The sequence below is a fragment of the Somniosus microcephalus genome, chromosome 8, assembly GCF_052327205.1.
Source record: "Somniosus microcephalus isolate GS21.2 chromosome 8, FLI_Smic_1.0, whole genome shotgun sequence".
NCBI classification, from domain to species: domain Eukaryota; kingdom Metazoa; phylum Chordata; class Chondrichthyes; order Squaliformes; family Somniosidae; genus Somniosus; species Somniosus microcephalus.
In genome coordinates this window covers 270098753-270118503 of record NC_140994.1, presented here as the reverse complement: position 1 = coordinate 270118503, position 19751 = coordinate 270098753, and the positions used below count along the sequence as shown (strand labels likewise).

The 19751-nt window shown below is 47.5% G+C and overlaps 1 protein-coding gene across 4 annotated transcripts in view; it reads right to left on the bottom strand.

Annotated features, from left to right (window-relative positions):
• hmmr (hyaluronan-mediated motility receptor (RHAMM)) overlaps window positions 1–19751 on the bottom strand; it is a 91618-nt gene that overhangs the window by 33377 nt on the left and 38490 nt on the right. For all 4 annotated transcript variants that reach the window (XR_015079418.1, XM_085996075.1, XM_085996073.1 and 1 more), the window contains one exon: window positions 5193–5407. Coding sequence is in view for 3 of the 4 variants with exons in the window: in XM_085996075.1 (XP_085852201.1) it covers window positions 5193–5407 (215 nt within the window). In the remaining variant the exon portion in view is untranslated. The remainder of the gene's footprint in view (window positions 1–5192; window positions 5408–19751) is intronic.

Below are 19751 nucleotides of genomic sequence, written 5' to 3'. Positions count from 1 at the left end.
GACACAGAGAGAGAGAGAGAGAGAGAGACATACAGACATAAAGGAGAGAGAGAGACAGACGAGAGAGAGACACATACAGGAGAGAGAGAGAGAGACACAGAGAGAGAGAGAGACAGAGACACATACAGAGAGAGCGAGAGAGACACACAGGAGAGAGCGCGAGAGCGAGCGAGAGAGACACATACAGAGAGAGAGAGAGAGACAGACAGACAGAGAGAGACAGACACATACAGAGAGAGACAGAGAGAGAGAGAGAGACAGACAGACATGCGAGAGCGCCAGAGAGCGAGCGCGCCAGAGAGAGAGAGCGCGCCAGAGAGAGAGAGCGCCAGAGAGAGAGAGAGCGCCAGAGAGAGACACACACGAGAGAGAGAGAGAGAGAGACATACACACAGGAGAGAGAGAGACAGACAGACGAGACATACACAGAGAGAGAGAGACAGACAGAGAGGCGAGAGTGACACATACAGAGAGAGAGAGAGAGAAGAAATAGGAGTAGGTCATGCGGCCTCTCGAGCTTCCTCCGCTATTCAACCTCAACTCCACTTTCCCGCCCGATCTCCATATCCCTCGATTCCCCTAAAGTCCAAAATCTATCGATCTCAGCCTTGAATATACTCAACGACTGAGCCTCCACAGCCCTCTGGGGCAGAGAATTCCAAAAGATTCACAACCCCGAGTGAAGAAATTGCTCCTCATCTCAGTTTTAAATAGCCTACCCCTTATCCAGAGACTATGTCCCCTAGTTCTAGACTCTCCAGCCAGGGGAAACAACCTCTCATGGCAGATGCAGTATAATGTGGATAAATGTGAGGTTATCCACTCTGGTGTCAAAAACAGGAAGGCAGATTATCTGAACGGCAATAGATTGGGAGAAGGGGAAGTGCAACGAGACCTGGGTGTCCTTGTGCACCAGTCGCTGAAGGTAAGCATGCAAGTGCAGCAGGCGGTTAAGAAGGCAAATGGTATGTTGGCCTTCGTAGCGAGAGGGTTTGAGTACAAGAACAAGGATGTCTTGCTGCAGTTGTACAGGGCCTTGGTGAGACCACACCTTGAGTATTGTGTGCAGTTTTGGTCGCCTTATCTGCGGAAGGATGTTCTTGCCATGGAGGGAGTGCAGCGAAGATTCACCAGGCTGATACCTGGGATGGCAGGAATGACGTATGAGGAGAGATTGGGTCGATTGGGCTTATACTCGCTGGAGTTTAGAAGATTGAGAGGGGATCTCATTGAAACTTATAAAATTCTGTCTGGCCTGGACAGGCTAGATGCAGGAAGGATGTTTATGATGGCCAGGGAGTCCAGAACCAGGGGTCATAGTCTAAGGATAAGGGGTAAGCCATTTAGGTCAGAGATGAGGAGGAGTTTCTTCACCCAGAGAGTGGTGAACCTGTGGAATTCTCTACCACAGAAGGCAGTTGAGGCCAATTCATTAAATATATTCAAGAAGGAGTTGGATATATTTCTTAAGGCTAAAGGGATATGGAGAGAAGGCAGGGACAGGGTACTGAATTTGGATGATCAGCCGTGATCTCATTGATGGCAGAGCAGGCTCGAGGGGCCGAATGGCCGACTCCTGCTCCTATGTTTCAGCACCTGATGAAGGGTCACAGACCTGAAACTTTAACTCTTTCTCTCTCCACGGATGCTGCCTGGCCTGCTGAGTTTTTCCAGTGTTTTCTGTTGTTATTCCCCTCAGAATCTTGTATGTTTCAATGAGATCACCTCTCATTCTTCTAAACTCCAGAGAGTATCGGCCCATTCTACACAATCTCTCATCATAGGCCAGCCCCCTCATCCCAGGAATCAGTCTAGTGAACCTTCGTTGCAAGCAAGTAAATCCTTCCTTAGATAAGGAGACCTTCTCGTCATCTTAGGCAGTCCCTCAGAACCGAGGATGACTTGCTTCCACATTAAAAATGAGTTCAGGTGACTGATGAGTCCAATGCGGGACCTAGTCTCTGTCACAGGTGGGGCAGATGGTGGTTGAAGGGGCGGGTGGGTGGGGTGCTTGGGTTGACGTGCACCCCTTGCGCTGCCCCCCGGCGAAAAGACTCGAGGTGTTCGGCGTCTTCCCGGATGCTTCTCCTCCACTTTGTGCGGTCTTGGGCCAGGGATTCCCAGGTGTCGGTGGCGATCTTGCACGTTTTCAAGGAGGCTTTGAGGGTGTCCCTGAAGCATTTCCTCTGCCCACCTGTGGCTCTCTTGCTGTGTCGGAGCTCCGAGTAGAGCGCTTGTTTTGGGAATCTCGTATTGGACATGCGGACGATGTGGCCCATCCATCAGAGCTGATCGCGTGTGGTCAAAGCTTCGATGCTGGGGATGTTGGCGCGCCTATCCTGCCAATGGATTTGCAGGATCTTGCGGAGGCAGCGTTGGTGGTACCTCTCCAGTGCTTTGAGGTGCCTGCTGTACATGGTCTATGTCTCTGAAGCATACAGCAGGGCGGGTATCACTACTGCTCTGTAGACCATGAGCTTAGTGCTGGGTTTGAGGTCCTGATGTTCAAACACTCTCTTCCTCAGGCGACCGAAGGCTGCACTGGCACACTGAAGGCAGTGTTGGACTTCGTCGTCGACGCCTGCCCTTGTTGACAGTAGGCTCCCGAGATATGGAAAGTGGTCCACGTTGTCCAAGGCCTCGTCATGGATTTTGATAATCGGGGGGGGGCAGTAGTGTGTGGCGGGGGCAGGTTGGTAGAGGACCTTTGGCTTACGGATGTTTAGTGTAAGGCGCATGCTCTTGTACGCTTTGGTGAAGGTGTTAACGATGGTTTGGAGTTCTACCTTAGTGTACATAGACACAAGCATCGTCTGCATACTGTAATTCGATGACAGAGGATGGGACGACCTTGGATCTGGACTGGAGGCGACGGAGGTTGAACAGTTTCCCTTTGTTCTGTAGATTAGCTCCACTCCAGCTGGGAGCTTACGGAGAATGAGATGGAGCATTGCAGCAAGGAAGATCGAGAAGAGCGTTGGTGCGATGACACAGCCTTGTTTGACCCCGGTCTGTACGTGAATTGGGTCTGTGGTGGATCCGTTGGTCAGGTTCACGGCTTGCATGTCGTCATGAAGCAGGCGGAGGATGGTGACAAACTTGAGGACAGCCAAATTTGAGGAGGACACTCCATAATCCCTCACGGTTGACGGTGTCGAAGGCCTTTGTGAGATCAAAGGCGGCCACGTACAGCGGTTGGTGCTGTTCCCTGCATTTCTCTTGTAGTTGACGCGCGGTGAAGATCATGTCCATTGTGCCCCTTAGTGGGCGGAATCTGCATTGCATCTCTGGGCGGAGCTCTTCAGCCACTCGGAGAAGGCGATTGAGGAGGATTCTTGCGATGACTTTCCCTGTGGCAGGTAGCAGGGAGACTCCTCTGTAATTATCGCAATCGGACTGGTCACCTTTCTTGAAGATGGTCACAATTACAGTGTCTGAGATCCCCTGGCATGCTCTCCTCCTTCCAAATAAGAGAAAGGAGTTCATATATTTGCGCCAATAGTGCTTCTCCGCCATGTTTTAGCGCCTCGGTGCGGATGCCATCTGCTCCCGAGGCCTTGTTTTTCAGTTGTTGGATAGCTTTTTCACCCTCATGCCGGGCTGGGGCTGTGCCAAGGTGGCGGGTAGCATGCTGCGGGATGGCAGATTATCTGAACGGCAATAGATCGGGAAAAGGGGAAGTGCAACGAGGCCTGGGTGTCCTTGTGCACCAGTCGCTGAAGGTAAGCATGCAGGTGCAGCAGGCGGTTAAGGCGGCAAATGGTATGTTGGCCTTCGTTGAGAGGGGATTTGAGTATAGGAGAAAGGATGTCTTGCTGCAGTTGTACAGGGCCTTGGTGAGACCACATCTTGAGTATTGTGTGCAGTTTTGGTCGCCTTATCTGAGGAAGGATGTGCTTGCCATGGAGGGAGTGCAGCGAAGATTCACCAGACCGATACCTGGGATGGCAGGAATGACGTATGAGGAGAGATTGGGTCGATTGGGCTTATACTCGCTGGAGTTTAGAAGAATGAGAGGGGATCTCATTGAAACTTATAAAATTCTAACAGGACTAGATTGAATTTGGATGATCAGCCATGATCTCATTGAATGGCGGAGCAGGCTCAAAGGGCCTAATGGCCTGCTCCTGCTCCTATCTTCTATGTTTCTATGTTTAGACAGACTAGATGCAGGAAGGATGTTCCCGATGGCGGGGGAGTCCAGAACCAGGGGTCACAGTCTAAGGATAAGGGGTAAGCCATTTAGGACAGAGATGAGGAGGAATTTCTTCACCCAGAGAGTGGTGAACCTGTGGAATTCTCTACCACAGAAGGCAGTTGAGGCCAATTCATTAAATATATTCAAGAAGGAGTTAGATATATTTCTTAAGGCTAAAGGGATCAAAGGATATGGGGAGAAGGCAGGGACAGGGTACTGAATTTGGATGATCAGCCATGATTTCATTAAATGGCGGAGCTGGTTTGAGGGGCCGAATGGCCTACTCCTGCTCCTATCTTCTATGTAAAACCACAAATAAAGATTCAGAATTACGGAGAACCCAATCTTTATAAAAGGTAAATCCAATGACATTTGTAGCAGTCACGTGCTTGGATGTCACATGATTAGGTATCATGTGGTCAGACCGCCAGGAATGCCTCCGACCAAAGTTGGTAATCCTGCTCCACCAGGTCGTCAGGTACAGATGAGCCCGTCAGCCCCCTACACACCCTCCTTCCCTTTTCCCACACCCCCTCCACTGACCCCCCACCCTCAGCACTTCAAACATTCGCAGCTGCATCAGGACATTAAACACCCCCCCCCCCCGCATTTGATTAGGATCTCCCAGGCACTCCAGCAGTCACCTCCCCTGTACAGGCTACCTATGTAGCAGATCTCAGGATCAGGACATCTCTCCCTCGATGGGAAAGGACCCCAAGATGGCAATGAACTGGGAAACTCAACAGAAAACACATCCCAGCTGGCAGGGCTGTGGAATTAAGCACGACCCCAGGCGACAACTAACAAAAAAAGGAACGTTGCAGGAGATACAGCCAATGCTGAGGTATTTGGTGCATCTGGTTTACTGTACATACAATGACCATTTTGAAAATAAGGACACCTGAAGCAAGTCCCTTAGGTGTCCCTAATTTCCAGGTTGGGACTAACATTGCCCTTTATTAAGCAGGGAACGAGGCCACTCGAGTAGACTGACCCGTCCAGTTCTCGCCGCAGCCCAGCCAGCTCTCTCATTCTCAGTTTGTTCTCCTTCTCCAGCTTTTTGACCAACTCCTCGGCCTCCACCTCCTTCAGCTGCAACTGTTCGAGCTCATCCAGGGCCCCCTCCAGCTCCTCCTCCAACAGAAGCTTCTCCTTGGTCATTTCCTCCTGGAAGGCTTCAAGCTGCTGATGTAAAGAATCAGACAGTTCCTGCAGAACAAGGGCCAGAGCAGTTTTCAAATACAAGGCAAATCAGAGCAAGAACATTCGAGAGAGATTCATAATTAGCTACTTTAATTCAAACAGCTATGGAAATCTTCACTGCAGTTTCAAACAGTTCCTGAATGCTGGACATACTATCCAAATTGAGAAGCTTCAAGCTACAATTTGTGAAAGGTAGGTCATGCCTGAAAAACCTGACTGAATCTTTTGAAGAGGTGACTAAAGTCGTAAAAAAAGGGAATGTCTATGGATGTTATTTATATGGACTTCCAGAAGACATTTGATAAAGTCCCACAAGAGAGACTGTTAACTAAGGTAGAAGCCCATGGAATGAAGGGCAAATTGACCTGGTTAGGAAATTGGCTGAGCGGCAGGAGACAGGCAGTAGGGATAATGGGCAGGTACTCAAACTGGCAGGATGTGACTCGTGGTGTCCCACAGGGATCTGTGTTGGAGCCTCAACTATTCACCGTATTTATTAACGACTTAGATGATGAGATAGAAAGTCAGATATCCCAATTTGCCGATGACACAAAGATAGGCAGCAGTGTAGGCAGTGTAGATGGAAGCATAAAATTACAAAGGGGTATCGACAGATTAAGTGAATGGGCAAAACTGTGGCAAATGGATTTCAATGTCGGCAAATGTGAGGTCATTCCCTTTGCACCTTAAAAGGATCGAACAGGGTACTTTCTAAATGGTGAAAAGCTAAAAACAGTGGAGATCATAGAGTCATAATGGCGCAGGAGGCCATTCAGCCCATCGATTCTGTGCCCACTCTCTGTAGAGCAATCCAGTCAGTCCCATTCCCCCGCTCTATCCCCGTAGCCCTGCAAGTTTATTTCCCTCAAGTGCCTATCCAGTCTCCCCTTGAAAACATTGAGTGTCTCCGCTTCCGTCGGCAGCGAGTTCCAGGTCCTCACCATTCACTGCGTAAAAAAGTTTTTCCTCACATCCCCCCTGTATCTCTCGCTCAAAACCTTAAATCTGTGTCCCCTAGTCCTTGTACCATCAGCTAGTGGGAACAGCCTTTCCCCGTCTAGCCTATCCAAACCCGTCATAATCTTGTACACCTCGATCAAATCACCCCTCAACCTCCTTTGCTCTAATGAAAACAAATCCAGCTTCTCCAACCTGTCCTTGTAGCTAAGATCCCCCATCCCCGGAACCATTCTGGTAAATCTCCTCTGCACCCTCTCAAGGGCCTTCACATCCTTCCTAAAGTGTGGTGACCAGAACTGGACACAATACTCCAGTTGTAGCCTAACCAGCGCTTTATAAAGGTTCAGCATAACTTCTCTACTTTTGTACTCAATAACTATTTATGAAGCCCAAGATCCCATATGCTTTGCTAACCACTCATTGAAAATATGTCCCGCCACCTTCAGGGACCTATGCACATTAACTCCCAGGTCCCTCTGTCCCAGCACACTCTTTAAAACTGTGCCATTAAGTGTATATTGCCTCTCCCTGTTCCTTCTGCCAAAATGCATCACCTCACACTTCTCTGTATTAAATTCCATCTGCCACTTGTCTGCCCATTCTGCTACCCTTTCTATGTCCTGTTGCAGTCGATTGGTATCATCCTCACTGTTTGCCACACCCCCAAGTTTGGCGTCATTGGCAAATTTAGAAATTCTACTCTGGATTCCAAAATCCAGGTCATTTATATATATCAAAAAAAGCAGTGGCCCCAGCACTGACCCTTGGGGAACACCACTGTCTACCATCCTCCAGTCTGAAAAACAGCCATTTACCACAACTCGCTGTTTTCTGTCCTTAAGCCAATTCCTTATCCAAGCTGTCACTGACCCATCTATTCCATGAGCCTCAATTTTGTTAACCAGCCTTCTATGTGGTACTTTGTCAAACGCCTTCCAAAAATCCATGTAGACAACATCCATTGCATTCCCTTCATCGATCCTCTGTTACTTCATCAAAAAATTCAATTAGATTAATCAAACACGATCTGCCTTTTACAAATCCATGTTGGCGCTCCTTAATTAGCTTAAACCTCTCCAAGTGCCCGATAATTTTTTCCTTGATTAGTGGTTCTAAATCTTTATCCACCGCTGATGTTAAACTGACCGGCCTGTAGTTACTAGGATTGTCCTTACACCCTTTCTTGAACAATGGGGTCACATTTGCATTTTTGCAATCTTCAGGCACCTCCCCCGCATCTAGGGAAGATTGGAAAATTATGGCAAGCCCTTCCGCTATCTCCTCCTCCAATTCCCTTAGCAACCTGGGATGCAAGCCATCTGGACCAGGCAACTCATCCACTCTAAGCATACCCAGCCTTTCTAGTACATCCCGTCCATCAATTTTCACCCCTTGCAGGTTGAAAGAGCCTTGGGGGGGGAGGGGGGGTGCATAGATTAAAATGTCATGAACAGGTACAGAAATAATCAAGACAGCTAATGGGATGCTGGCCTTTATATCTCGAGGGCTAGAATACAAGGGGGTAGAAGTTATGCTGCAGCTGTACAAAACCCTGGTTAGACCACACCTGGAGCACTGGGAGCAGTTCTGGGCACCACACCTTAGGAAGGATATATTGGTCTTGGAGGGAGTGAAACCCAGACTTCAAGGGTTACGTTGAGGAGATTTTACACAAATTAGGGTTGTATTCCCTAGAATTTAGAAGGTTAAGGGGTGATCTGATCAAAGTTTTCAAGATATTATGAGGAAGATAGGAGCAGGAGTCGGCCATTCGGCCCCTCGAGCCTGCTCCGCCATTCAATGAGATCATGGCTGATCATCTAAACTCAGTACCCTGTCTCTGCCTTCTCCCCATATCCCTTGAGCCTTAAGAAATATATCCAACTCCTTCTTGAATATATTTAATGAATTGGCCTCAACTGCCTTCTGTGGTAGAGAATTCCACAGGTTCACCACTCTGGGTGAAGAAATTCCTCCTCATCTGTCCTAAATGGCTTACCCCTTATCCTTAGACTGTGACCCCTGGTTCTGGACTCCCCGACCATCGGGAACATCCTTCCTGCATCTGGTCTGTCCAGTCCTGTCAGAATTTTATAAGTTTATAACAGATAGGATAGATAGAGAGAAACTATTTCTGCTGGTTAGGAAGTCTAGGACTAGGGGGCATAGTCTAAAAATTAGAGCCAGACCTTTCAGGAGTGAAATTAGGAAACACTTCTACACACAAAGGGTGGGAGGAGTTTGGAACTCTGTTCTACAAATGGCAATTGATGCTGGGTCAATTGTTAATTTAAAATCTGAGATTAACAGCTCGTTAACCAAAGGTATTAAGGGATATGGGCCAAAGGCGAGTATGAGTTAAGTTGCAGATCAGCCATGATCTCTTTGAATGGCGGAACAGGCTCGAGGGCTCAATGGCCTCCTCCTGTTCCTACGAGTGTGCAGCCAAAGCCTGCCATGCATAAATTTCATACCTGGAAGTATAGTGTAATGGTAACTACTTTTCTGTAAGGCACCTATCCAAAAATTCAAGATACCTGCAGCTATCCCTTGCCACCCAGTCGTAGTAATCGTCTAAAGGGACAGTGGCAGCAAGGATATGAAATTGGCTAAGTGTCAGGAAACAGTAGTGGTGAACGGTTGGTTTTCAGACTGGAGGAAGGTATACAGTGGTGATCCTCAGGGGCCGGTTCTAGGACCACTGCTTTTTTTGTTATATATTAATGACTTGGACGTGGGTGTACAGGGCACTATTTCAAAATATGCAGATGACGCAAAACATGGAAGTATGGTGAACAATGATAGACTGCAAGAGGACAGACAGGCTGGTGGAATGGGCGGACACGTGGCAGATGATATTTAACGCAGAAAAGTACGAAGTGATACATTTTGGTAGAAAGAATGAGGAGAGGAAATATAAACTAAAGGGTACAATCCTAAAGAGGGTGCATGAACAGAGAGACCTGGGGGTATATGTACACAAATCTAGAGCGGGCCTGTGTGGGAACACAGCATCGGCGGCAGTTCAAACCGGCGGCAGTGAGTCAGGAGCAGCCCGACCAGAGCGGGCCTGTGTGGGAACACAGCATCGGCGGCAGTTACACCGGCGGCAGTGAGTCAGGAGCAGCCCGAATAGAGCGGGCCTGTGTGGGAACACAGCATCGGCGGCAGTGAGTCAGGAGCAGCCCGAATAGAGCGGGCCTGTGTGGGAACACAGCATCGGCGGCAGTGAGTCAGGAGCAGCCCGAATAGAGCGGGCCTGTGTGGGAACACAGCATCGGCGGCAGTGAGCCAGGAGCAGCCCGACTAGAGCGGGCCTGTGTGGGAACACAGCATCGGCGGCAGTGAGCCAGGAGCAGCCCGACTAGAGCGGGCCTGTGTGGGAACACAGCATCGGCGGCAGTTACACCGGCGGCAGTGAGCCAGGAGCAGCCCGACTAGAGCGGGCCTGTGTGGGAACACAGCATCGGCGGCAGTGAGCCAGGAGCAGCCCGACCAATTCAACAGCAGGGGAGACAGGTAAAAAGTAATCAAAGAGTGACGTCACCAGGAAGCAGGTAAGTGATTGGTTGGTGAGTATCTCTCTTTTTATTAAACTTTAACTCTGGTTTATAGTTTCTAAGGTCTCTCTGGTGTAGCAGGGACTGTTGGTAAACCAGTTAACTGTAGTGTAATTAGTGGGATTGATTAATTAATTGAATTTAAATTAAATCAAAGGGTAAGTCATGGCAGGACAGCCGGGCCCCGTGATCTGCTCCTCCTGCGATATGTGGGAATTCGGACACTTCCGGTGTCCCTGACAACATCATGTGCAGGAAGTGCGTCCAGCTGCAGCTACTGACAGACCGCATTGCGGCGCTGGAGCTGCGATTGGACACATACTGGAGCGTTCACGATGCTCAGGACAACGTGAATAGCACATTTACGGAGTTGGACACACCGCAGGTAGAGGTTGGACAGGAAGAAAGGGAACGGGTGACCAACAGGCAGAGTACTAGGCGCAGGCAGGTAGTGCAGGGGTCCCCTGTGGCCATCCCCCTCTCCAACAGATACTCCACTTTGAGTACTGTTGGGGGGGATGGCTTATCAGAGGAAGGCAGCAGCAGCCAACTTCCTGGCACCAGGGGTGGCTCTGCTGCACAGAATGGGAGGAAAAAGAGGGGGAGAGCTATAGTAATAGGGGATTCAATTGTAAGGGGAATAGATAGGCGTTTCTGCGGCCGCAAACGAGACTCCAGGATGGTGTGTTGCCTCCCTGGTGCAAGGGTCAAGGATGTCTCCGAGCGGCTCCAGAACATCTTGGAAGGGGAGGGTGAAGAGCTAGTTGTCGTGGTGCATATAGGCACCAACGATATAGGTAAAAAGCGGGATGAGGTCGTAAAAGCGGAGTATAGGGAGTTAGGAGATAAATTAAAAAACAGGACCTCAAAGGTAGTAATCTCAGGATTGCTACCAGTGCCACGTGCTACTCAGAGTAGAAATAGAAGGATACTTCAGATGAATACGTGGCTAGAGGAATGGTGCCGGGGGAACGTTTCAAGTTCCTGGGACATTGGAACCAGTTCTGGGGGAGGTGGGACCAGTTCAAACCGGACGGTCTGCACCTGGGCAGGGCTGGAACCAATGTCCTAGGGGGAGTGTTTGCTAGTGCTGCGGGGGAGGGTTTAAACTAAAATGGCAGGGGGTTGGGAACCTGAGCAGGGAGACAGAGGAAAGGGAAACAAGGATAAAAGCAAAAGATAGGAAGGAGAAAAACAAAAGTGGCAGTCAGAGAAATCAATGGTATAAATCAAACATGGCCACAGTAAATAATAATTCTAATAAGTCTAAGAGCGTTAAAAAAACAAGCCTGAAGGCTTTGTGTCTTAATGCAAGGAGCATTTGTAATAAGGTGGATGAATTGGCTGCGCAAAATAGAAGTAAACAAATACGATTTGGTTGGGATTACGGAAACGTGGCTCAAGGAAGGCCAGGACTGGGAACTCAACATCCAGGGGTATTCGATATTCAGGAAAGATAGGCAAAAAGGAAAGGGAGGTGGGGTAGCATTACTGGTTAAAGAAGGGATTAACACAATTGTAATGAAGGATATTAGCTCTGATGAGGTGGAATCTGTATGGGTAGAATTGAGAAATACTAAGGGGAAAAAAACGTTAGTGGGAGTGGTTTATAGACCTCCAAACAGTAAGGCGGAGGTTGGGGATGGCATTCAAAGAGAAATTAAAGAAGCGTGCAATAAGGGCACAGCAGTCATCATGGGTGACTTTAATCTACATATAGATTGGGCCAACCAAATGAGTAACAATACTGTGGAGGAGGAATTCCTGGAGTGTTTACGGGATGGTCTCCTGGACCAATATGACGAGGAACCAACCTGAGATCAGGCCATCTTAGACTGGGTATTATGTAACGAGAAAGGATTAATTAGCAATCTTGTTGTAAGAGGCCCCTTGGGTCGGAGCGATAATATGATCAAATTCTTCATTAAGATGGAGAATGAAGTAGTTGACTCGGAGGCTAGGGTCCTCAATTTAAATCAAGGAAACTATGATGGTCTGAGGAGCGAGTTGGGTAGGATTGATTGGGGAATGGCACTCAAAGGGTTGACGGTGGATAGGCAACGGCAAACATTCAAAGACCGAATGGATGAACTACAGAATTTGTTCATCCCAGTTTGGCATAAAAATATAACAAAAAAGGTGACCCAACCGTGGCTAACAAGGGAAATTAGGGATAGCATAAGGTCCAAGGAGAGGGCATATAAATTGGCCAGAAAAAGCAATAACCCTGAGGATTGGGAGCAGTTTAGGATTCAACAAAGGAGGACAAACGGATTAATTAAGAAAGGGAAATTAGAATATGAGAGTAAGCTTGCAGAGAACATAAAAACTGACTGTAAAAGCTTTTATAGATATGTGAAGAGAAAAAGATTGGTGAAGTCAAGCGTAGGTCCCTTGCAGTCAGAATCGGGGGAATTTATAATGGGGAACAAAGAAATGGCAGACCAAATAAATACATATTTCGGTTCTGTCTTCACAAAGGAGGACACAAATAACCTCCCAGAGATGCCGGGGAACATAGGGTCTGATGAAAGGGTGGAACTGAAAGAAACCAGTATTTGTAGGGAAATGGTGTTAGGAAAATTGATGGGACTGAAGGCCGATAAATCCCCAGGGCCTGATGATCTACATCCCAGGGTACTACCTAGAAATAGTAGATGCATTGCTGGTCATCTTCCAGAACTCGATAGACTCTGGAACGGTACCCATGGATTGGCGGGTAGCTAATGTTACCCCACTATTCAAAAAAGGTGGTAGAGAAAAGGCGGGGAATTATAGGCCGGTAAGCTTGACATCGGTAGTGGGGAAAATGCTGGAGTCCATTATAAAAGATGTAATAGCAGAGCACTTGGAAAGCAGTGACTGGATCGGACAAAGTCAACATGGATTTACAAAAAGGTAAATCATGCTTGACTAATCTACTGGAATTTTTTGAGGATGTAACTGGTAAAATAGATAAGGGAGAACCAGTGGATGTGGTGTATTTGGACTTTCAGAAGGCTTTCGATAAGGTTCCGCATAAGAGATTAGCGTGCAAAATTAAGGCACATTGGATTGGAGGCAAGGTATTGACTTGGATAGAGAACTGGTTGGCGGACAGAAAGCAAAGAGTTGGAATAAACGGGTCGTTTTCCGAGTGGCAGGCAGTGACTAGTGGGGTACCGCAAGGATCGGTCCTAGGACCCCAGCTGTTCACAATATATATTAATGATCTGGACGAGGGAATTGGATGTAATATCTCCAAATTTGCAGACGACACAAAGCTGGGGGGGGGGGGGGGGAGGGTATGCTGTGAGGAGGATGTCGTGAAACTCCAGCACGATTTGGACAGGTTGGGTGATTGGGCAGACACATGGCAAATGCACTATAATGTGGATAAATGTGAGGTTATCCACTTTGGTGGCAAAAACAGGAAGGCAGATTATTATTTGAATGGTAATAGTTTGGGAGAAGGGGAAGTGCAAAGAGACCTGGGTGTCCTTGTGCACCAGTCGCTGAAGGTAAGCATGCAGGTGCAGCAGGCGGTTAAGGAGGCAAATGGTATGTTGGCCTTCGTAGCAAGAGGGTTCGAGTACAAGAACAAGGATGTCTTGCTACAGTTGTACAGGGCCTTGGTGAGACCACACCTTGGGTATTGTGTGCAGTTTTGGTCACCTTACCTGAGGAAGGACGTTCTTGCCATGGAAGGAGTGCAGCGAAGATTCACCAGGCTGATACCTGGGATGGCAGGAATGACGTATGAGGAGAGATTGGGTCGATTGGGCTTATACTCACTAGAGTTTAGAAGATTGAGAGGGGAGCTCATCGAAACCTATAAAATTCTGTCAGGCCTGGACAGACTAGATGCAGGAAGGATGTTTCTGATGGCCGGGGAGTCCAGAACCAGGGGTCATAGTCTAAGGATAAGGGGTAAGCCATTTAGGACTGAAATGAGGAGGAATTTCTTCACCCAGAGAGTGGTGAACCTGTGGAATTCTCTGCCACAGAGGGCAGTGGAGGCCAGTTCATTAAATATATTCAAGACGGAGTTGGATATATTTCTTAAGGCTAAAGGGATCAAGGGATATGGGGAGAAGGCAGGGACCGGGTACTGAATTTGGATGATCAGCCATGATCTCATTGAATGGCGGAGCAGACTCGAAGGGCCGAATGGCCTACTCCTGCTCCTATCTTCTATGTATCTATGTAAGGTGGCAGGGCAGGTTGAGAAAGCAGTTAAAAAAGCATATGGGATCCCGGGCTTCAGGAATAGAGTTATATAGTACAAATACATGGAAATTATGAACCACCTTTATTAAAGACTGGTTCGGCCTCAACTGGAGTAGTGTCCCCAATTCTGGGCACCACACTTTAGGAAGGGTGTGAAGGCCTTAGAGAGGGTGCAGAAAATATTCTTCACAATGAATTAAGCTACGAGTATTTCCAATTGAAAGAAAATTATTTAAGTTCAGCATCTGGAACCATGACAATGAAATAAAAACCTGCATTTCAGTTACGTGGGTAGATTGGAGAAACTAGGGTTGTTCACCTTAGAGCAGAGAAGAATGAGAAGAGAACGTGGTGTCCAAAATCATGAGGGGTCTGGACAGTAGATAGAGAGACTGCTCCCATTGGCAGAAGGGTCGAGAACCAGAGGATACAGATTTAAGGTGATTGGCAAAAGAACCAAAGGCGACGCAAGAAAACTTTTTTTTTTTTTTTAATAAACGCAGCGAGTGGTTATTGTAATGTATATACCTTTAAGGGGGGGGGAACTATCTTTTACAGCTCATGTATACTGCAGTACCGGCAGTGACCACACCTGTATATAGCACTGAGTAGTAATCTGTACAGATCAGTTGCAGTGTGAGCCACGTTGAGTAAACACCTGTTGTACCGTTCTCCGCAGTCTGTGTCTTATTATACACGGACGCAACAGTTATGATCTGGAATGCATGGACTAAAAGGGTGATGGCGACAGGTTCAATCACTGCTTTCAAAAGGGAATTAGATAAGTACCTGTAGGGAAAAAAAATTGCAGGGCTATGGGCTGAATGCCTGCCTTCCATGCTGTAATCATTCTATGATTCTAAGCTTTGAGAGATCAGTACTGTAAAACAGCCTGCACTACAAAGCCAGCATCCTGGGGCGAGCTGAAGAGGAGTGGGAGGAGGCTCGTGTGGAGCACAAACACCGGCATAGACTTGGTGAGCCGAATGGCCAGTTTCTGTGCTGTAAAGACTTTGTAATCTTACCCCATCTTAACAGTGTTGCTTCACTATTCTGTTCAAAAAAGAAAAGGCTATTTTGGACCCAAAGCTAACTATTGCTTTGCGCTGTGGATTCACATCTGGTAGAATCTAGGTTAGGAGTGCCCAACCTGCCAAACAGATGTCGCAGGTTACTGCTAGCACACGGAGATAAATCAGAGTCTGGGCTCCAATTGAATGCAGGTCTCAGAGGAGAGTGTCTAAGCCACTCCCAAAATGGAAGGCATTTACTTTTTTGCAGGCCTTGTTCACAATGAATTAAGCTACAGGAAACTTTGCGCTATCCGGCACCGAGCTGTTGCCGTCCCATCAAAACTGCCGGACAAACCAGCGCTAATGTTGAAACATATGGAGATTTTGAGCTCCGTATCTGGCAACAAACCCTATTGCTTAGCAACAGCTTCTAAACAGACGGCGTACCTTGCAAGCGTCGCTGTAGCTTAGCAACAGCTTCAGCGAGACCTTGCAGAGCTTGACTGTTGAGAAAAAAGCAACGAAAAGAAAAAAAACCCTAACGAAACGGCTCCTGATTTTTGCCGGTGGCTCGAGCATTCCGGACAGTTAACCTCCGGATAAACCAAAGTTTCCTGTATAAATAATTCCAATCGAAAGAAAATTATTTAAGTTCAGCATCTGGAACCATGACAATGAAATAAAAACTTGCATTTCTGTAGCACCTTTCACGACATCAGGTAAAGTGCTTTACAGCCAGTTGAGTACTTTGGAAGTGTCACTGTTGTACAGTAATGTAGGAAAAGTCGCAGCCATTTTGCACACAAGATCCCAAAACAGCAATGTGATAATAACCAGATAAAAACAGATTTAGTGATGTTGCTTGAGATATAAATATTGGCCAGGACACCCAGGAGAACTCCCCTGCTCTTTGAGTAGTACCATGGGATCTTTTACGTCCACTCGAGAGGGCAGATGGGGCCTCGGTTTAACGTTTCATCTGAAAGATGGCACCTCAGACAGTGCAGTGCTCCCTCAGTACTGCACTGGAGTGTCAGAGCCTGGATTATGGGCTCAATTTTCTGGAGTGGGGCTTGAACCCACGACCTTCTGACTCAGAAGTGCAAGGGCTACCCACTGAGCCACGTATGACAATTCAATCAACAATATGCCGTATTCACTACTGTCCATGATGTCAGACTAACAGTGGAGCAGTTCAATGTTCCCTATAAATTTTCTCTGCGTGCGGTCCCTTTAAATTTGCTGCGCGATATCTTACAGCTTGTGAGCGGCCTGCGCGGGACCTCCGGATTGCTGCATGGCCGCACACCCTTGCAGCTTAGGAGGAACGATAGCATGTTTGTCCAGCTGCACACTATTTAAAGAATGGTAGATCAGAGAGAGTGTCCAAGTTAAAAACAGAAACAGCAAAGATCCCGTCACTTGGCAACCGAAGGCAGTGATAAAATGTTTGCGGGTTGAAAAATCACACTTATAACCTTCAAAGTTGAAAAATCTACAGCAAGACTCAAAACATACAATACAAAACATCATACCCTGAAGCATATAGCACGGTAGCCATCAACCGCCCCTGCTGTTGGAAAGCAACTAGTTTTCAATTCAGGTGCTTTTTTTAAACCATTGTTCATTTTAGTCACAGGAAAACCCCAGAGCGCATCACATGAACAGCAACTGTTCAGCTATGAGAAGTACACATCACCCGGCCAAGGAATGCCTTTCGGGGTGCAGGATGACCATTTGAACTGCTTACATCCTATTAGGAGGATCGCCAATTGTACTCCTCACCTTTACCAGTTTGAGATCTCCTCTCTCCCTTCCCCCCCCCCCACCACAATAATGGAACGAGAATCAATGAACTGAGCGCCTCCACTCTCACTTGAGTGGCACCAGCCTTCCACCACTCTGCACAAAGTAATAGTGGGACAAATATAAGAACACAAGAAATAGGAGCAGGAGTAGGCCACATGGTCCCTCGAGTCACTAAATAAGATCGTGGCTGATCTTCAACATCAACTCCACTTCCCCGCACTATCCCCATATCCCTTGATTCCCCTAGAGTCCAAAAATCTATCGATCTCTGTCTTGAATATACCCAATGACTGAGCATCCACAGCCCTCTGGGGTAGAGAATTCCAAAGATTCACCACCCTCAGTGAAGAAATTCCTCATCTCAGTCCTGAATGGCCGACCCCTTATCCTGAGACTGTGACCCCTGGTTCTAGACACTCCAGCCAGGGGGAAACAGCCTCTCAGCATCTACCCTGTCAATCCCCCTCAGAATCTTGTATGTTTCAATGAGATCACCTCTCATTCTTCTAAACTCCAGAGAGTATCGGCCCATTCTACACAATCTCTCCTCATAGGACAGCCCTCTCACCCCAGGAATCAATCTAGTGAACCTTCGTTGCGCCGCCTCTATGACAAGTATATCCTTCCTTAGATAAGGAGACCAAAACTGTGCCCAGTACTCCAGGTGTGGTCTCACCATCGCCCTGTACAATTGGAGCAAGACTTCCTCACTCTTATACTCCAACCCCCCCTGCAATAAAGGCCAACATACCATTTGTCTTCCTAATTGCTTGCTGTACCTGCATGTTAACTTTGTGTTTCGTGCACTAGGACACCCAGGTCCCTCTGAACACAGAAACATAGAAGATAGGAGCAGGAGTCGGCCATTCGGCCCCTCGAGCCTGCTCCGCCATTCAATGAGATCATGGCTGATCATCCAAATTCAGTACCCTGTCCCTGCTTTCTCCCCATATCCCTTGATCCCTTTAGCCTTAAGAAATATATCCAACTCCTTCTTGAATATATTTAATGAACTGGCCTCCACTGCCTTCTGTGGTACAGGAAACTTTTTTTTTTATCCGGCACGGACGGGACCGACGTGGTGCCGGTTCATCAACAATTCCAGATAACCGAACTCTATAGTAAAAGATACGGAGCTGGGAGCTCCGTATAAAGCAACAAACCCTGTTGCTTAGCAACAGGTTCAGAACAATGGCCACAAGTTGCAAGCGTCTCTGTAGCTTAGCAACAGCTGCAGCCACACCCTTGCACAGCAACAGATGGAGGAAGGCAAGTAATAAAAGTTACCTGAACCTACTCCTGAATTTTGCCGGTTAACCGAGATTTCCTGTTATTTAGGTGCCGGTAAATCGAGAGTTTCCTGTAGAGAATTCCACAGGTTCACCACTCTCTGGATGAAGAAATTCCTCCTCATTTCAGTCCTAAATGGCCTACCCCTTATCCTTAGACTGTGACCCCTGCTTCTGGACTCCCCGACCATCGGGAACATCATTCCTGCATCTAGTCTGTCCAGGCCTGACAGAATTTTATAAGTTTCAATGAGATCCCCTCTCATTCTTCTAAACTCCAGCGAGTACAAGCCTAATCGACCCAATCTCTCCTCATACGTCATTCCTGCCATCCCAAGTATCAGCCTGGTGAATCTTCGCTGCACCCCTCCATGGCAAGAACGTCCTTCCTCAGATAAGGCGACCAAAACTGCACACAATACTCAAGGTGTGGTCTCACCAAGGCCCTGTACAACTGCAGCAAGACATCCTTGCTCCTGTACTCGAACCCTCTCGCTACGAAAGCCAACATACCATTTGCCTTCTTAACCGCCTGCTGCACCTGCATGCTTACCTTCAGCGACTGGTGCACAAGGACACCCAGGTCTCATTGCACTTCCCCGTCTCCTAATCTATTGCCATTTAGATAATAATCTGCCTTCCTGTTATTGCCACCAACGTGGATAACCTCACATTTATCCAGGTTATATTGCATCTGCCATGCTTCTGCCCAATCACCCAACCTGTCCAAATCATCCTGGAGTTTCTCGGCTTCCTCCTCACAGCACACACGCCCACCCAGCTTTGTGTCGTCTGCAAATTTGGAGATATTACATCTAGTTCCCTTGTCTAGATCATTAATATATATTGTGAATAGCTGGGGTCCAAGGACCGATCCCTGCAGTACCCCACTAGTCACTGCCTGCCACTCGGAAAAGGACCCGTTTATTCCGACTCATTGCTTTCTGTCTGCCAACCAGTTCTCTATCCAAGTCAATACCTTGCCCCCAATCCCATGTGCCTTAACTTTACACGCTAATCTCTTATGCGGGACCTTATCGAAGGCCTTCTGAAAGTCCAAATACACCACATCCACTGGTTCTCCCTTATCTATTTTACCAGTTACATCCTCAAAAAATTCCAGTAGATTAGTCAAGCACGATTTACCTTTTGTGAATCCACGTTGACTTTGTCCGATCCAGTTACTGCTTTCCAAGTGCTCTGCTATTACATCCTTCATAATGGACTCTAGCATTTTCCCCACTACCGATGTCAGGCTTACCGGTCTGTATTTCCCCGTTTTCTCTCTACCACCTTTTTTGAATAGTGGGGTAACATTAGCTACCCTCCAATCCATGGGTACTGTTCCAGATTCCATCGAATGTTGGAAGATGATCAGCAATGCATCTACTATTTCTAGGGCCACTTCCTTAAGTACCCTAGGATGTAGATTATCAGGCCCTGGGGATTTATTGGCCTTCAATCCCATCAATTTCCCTAACACCATTGCCCTACAAAGGAGAACATTTAA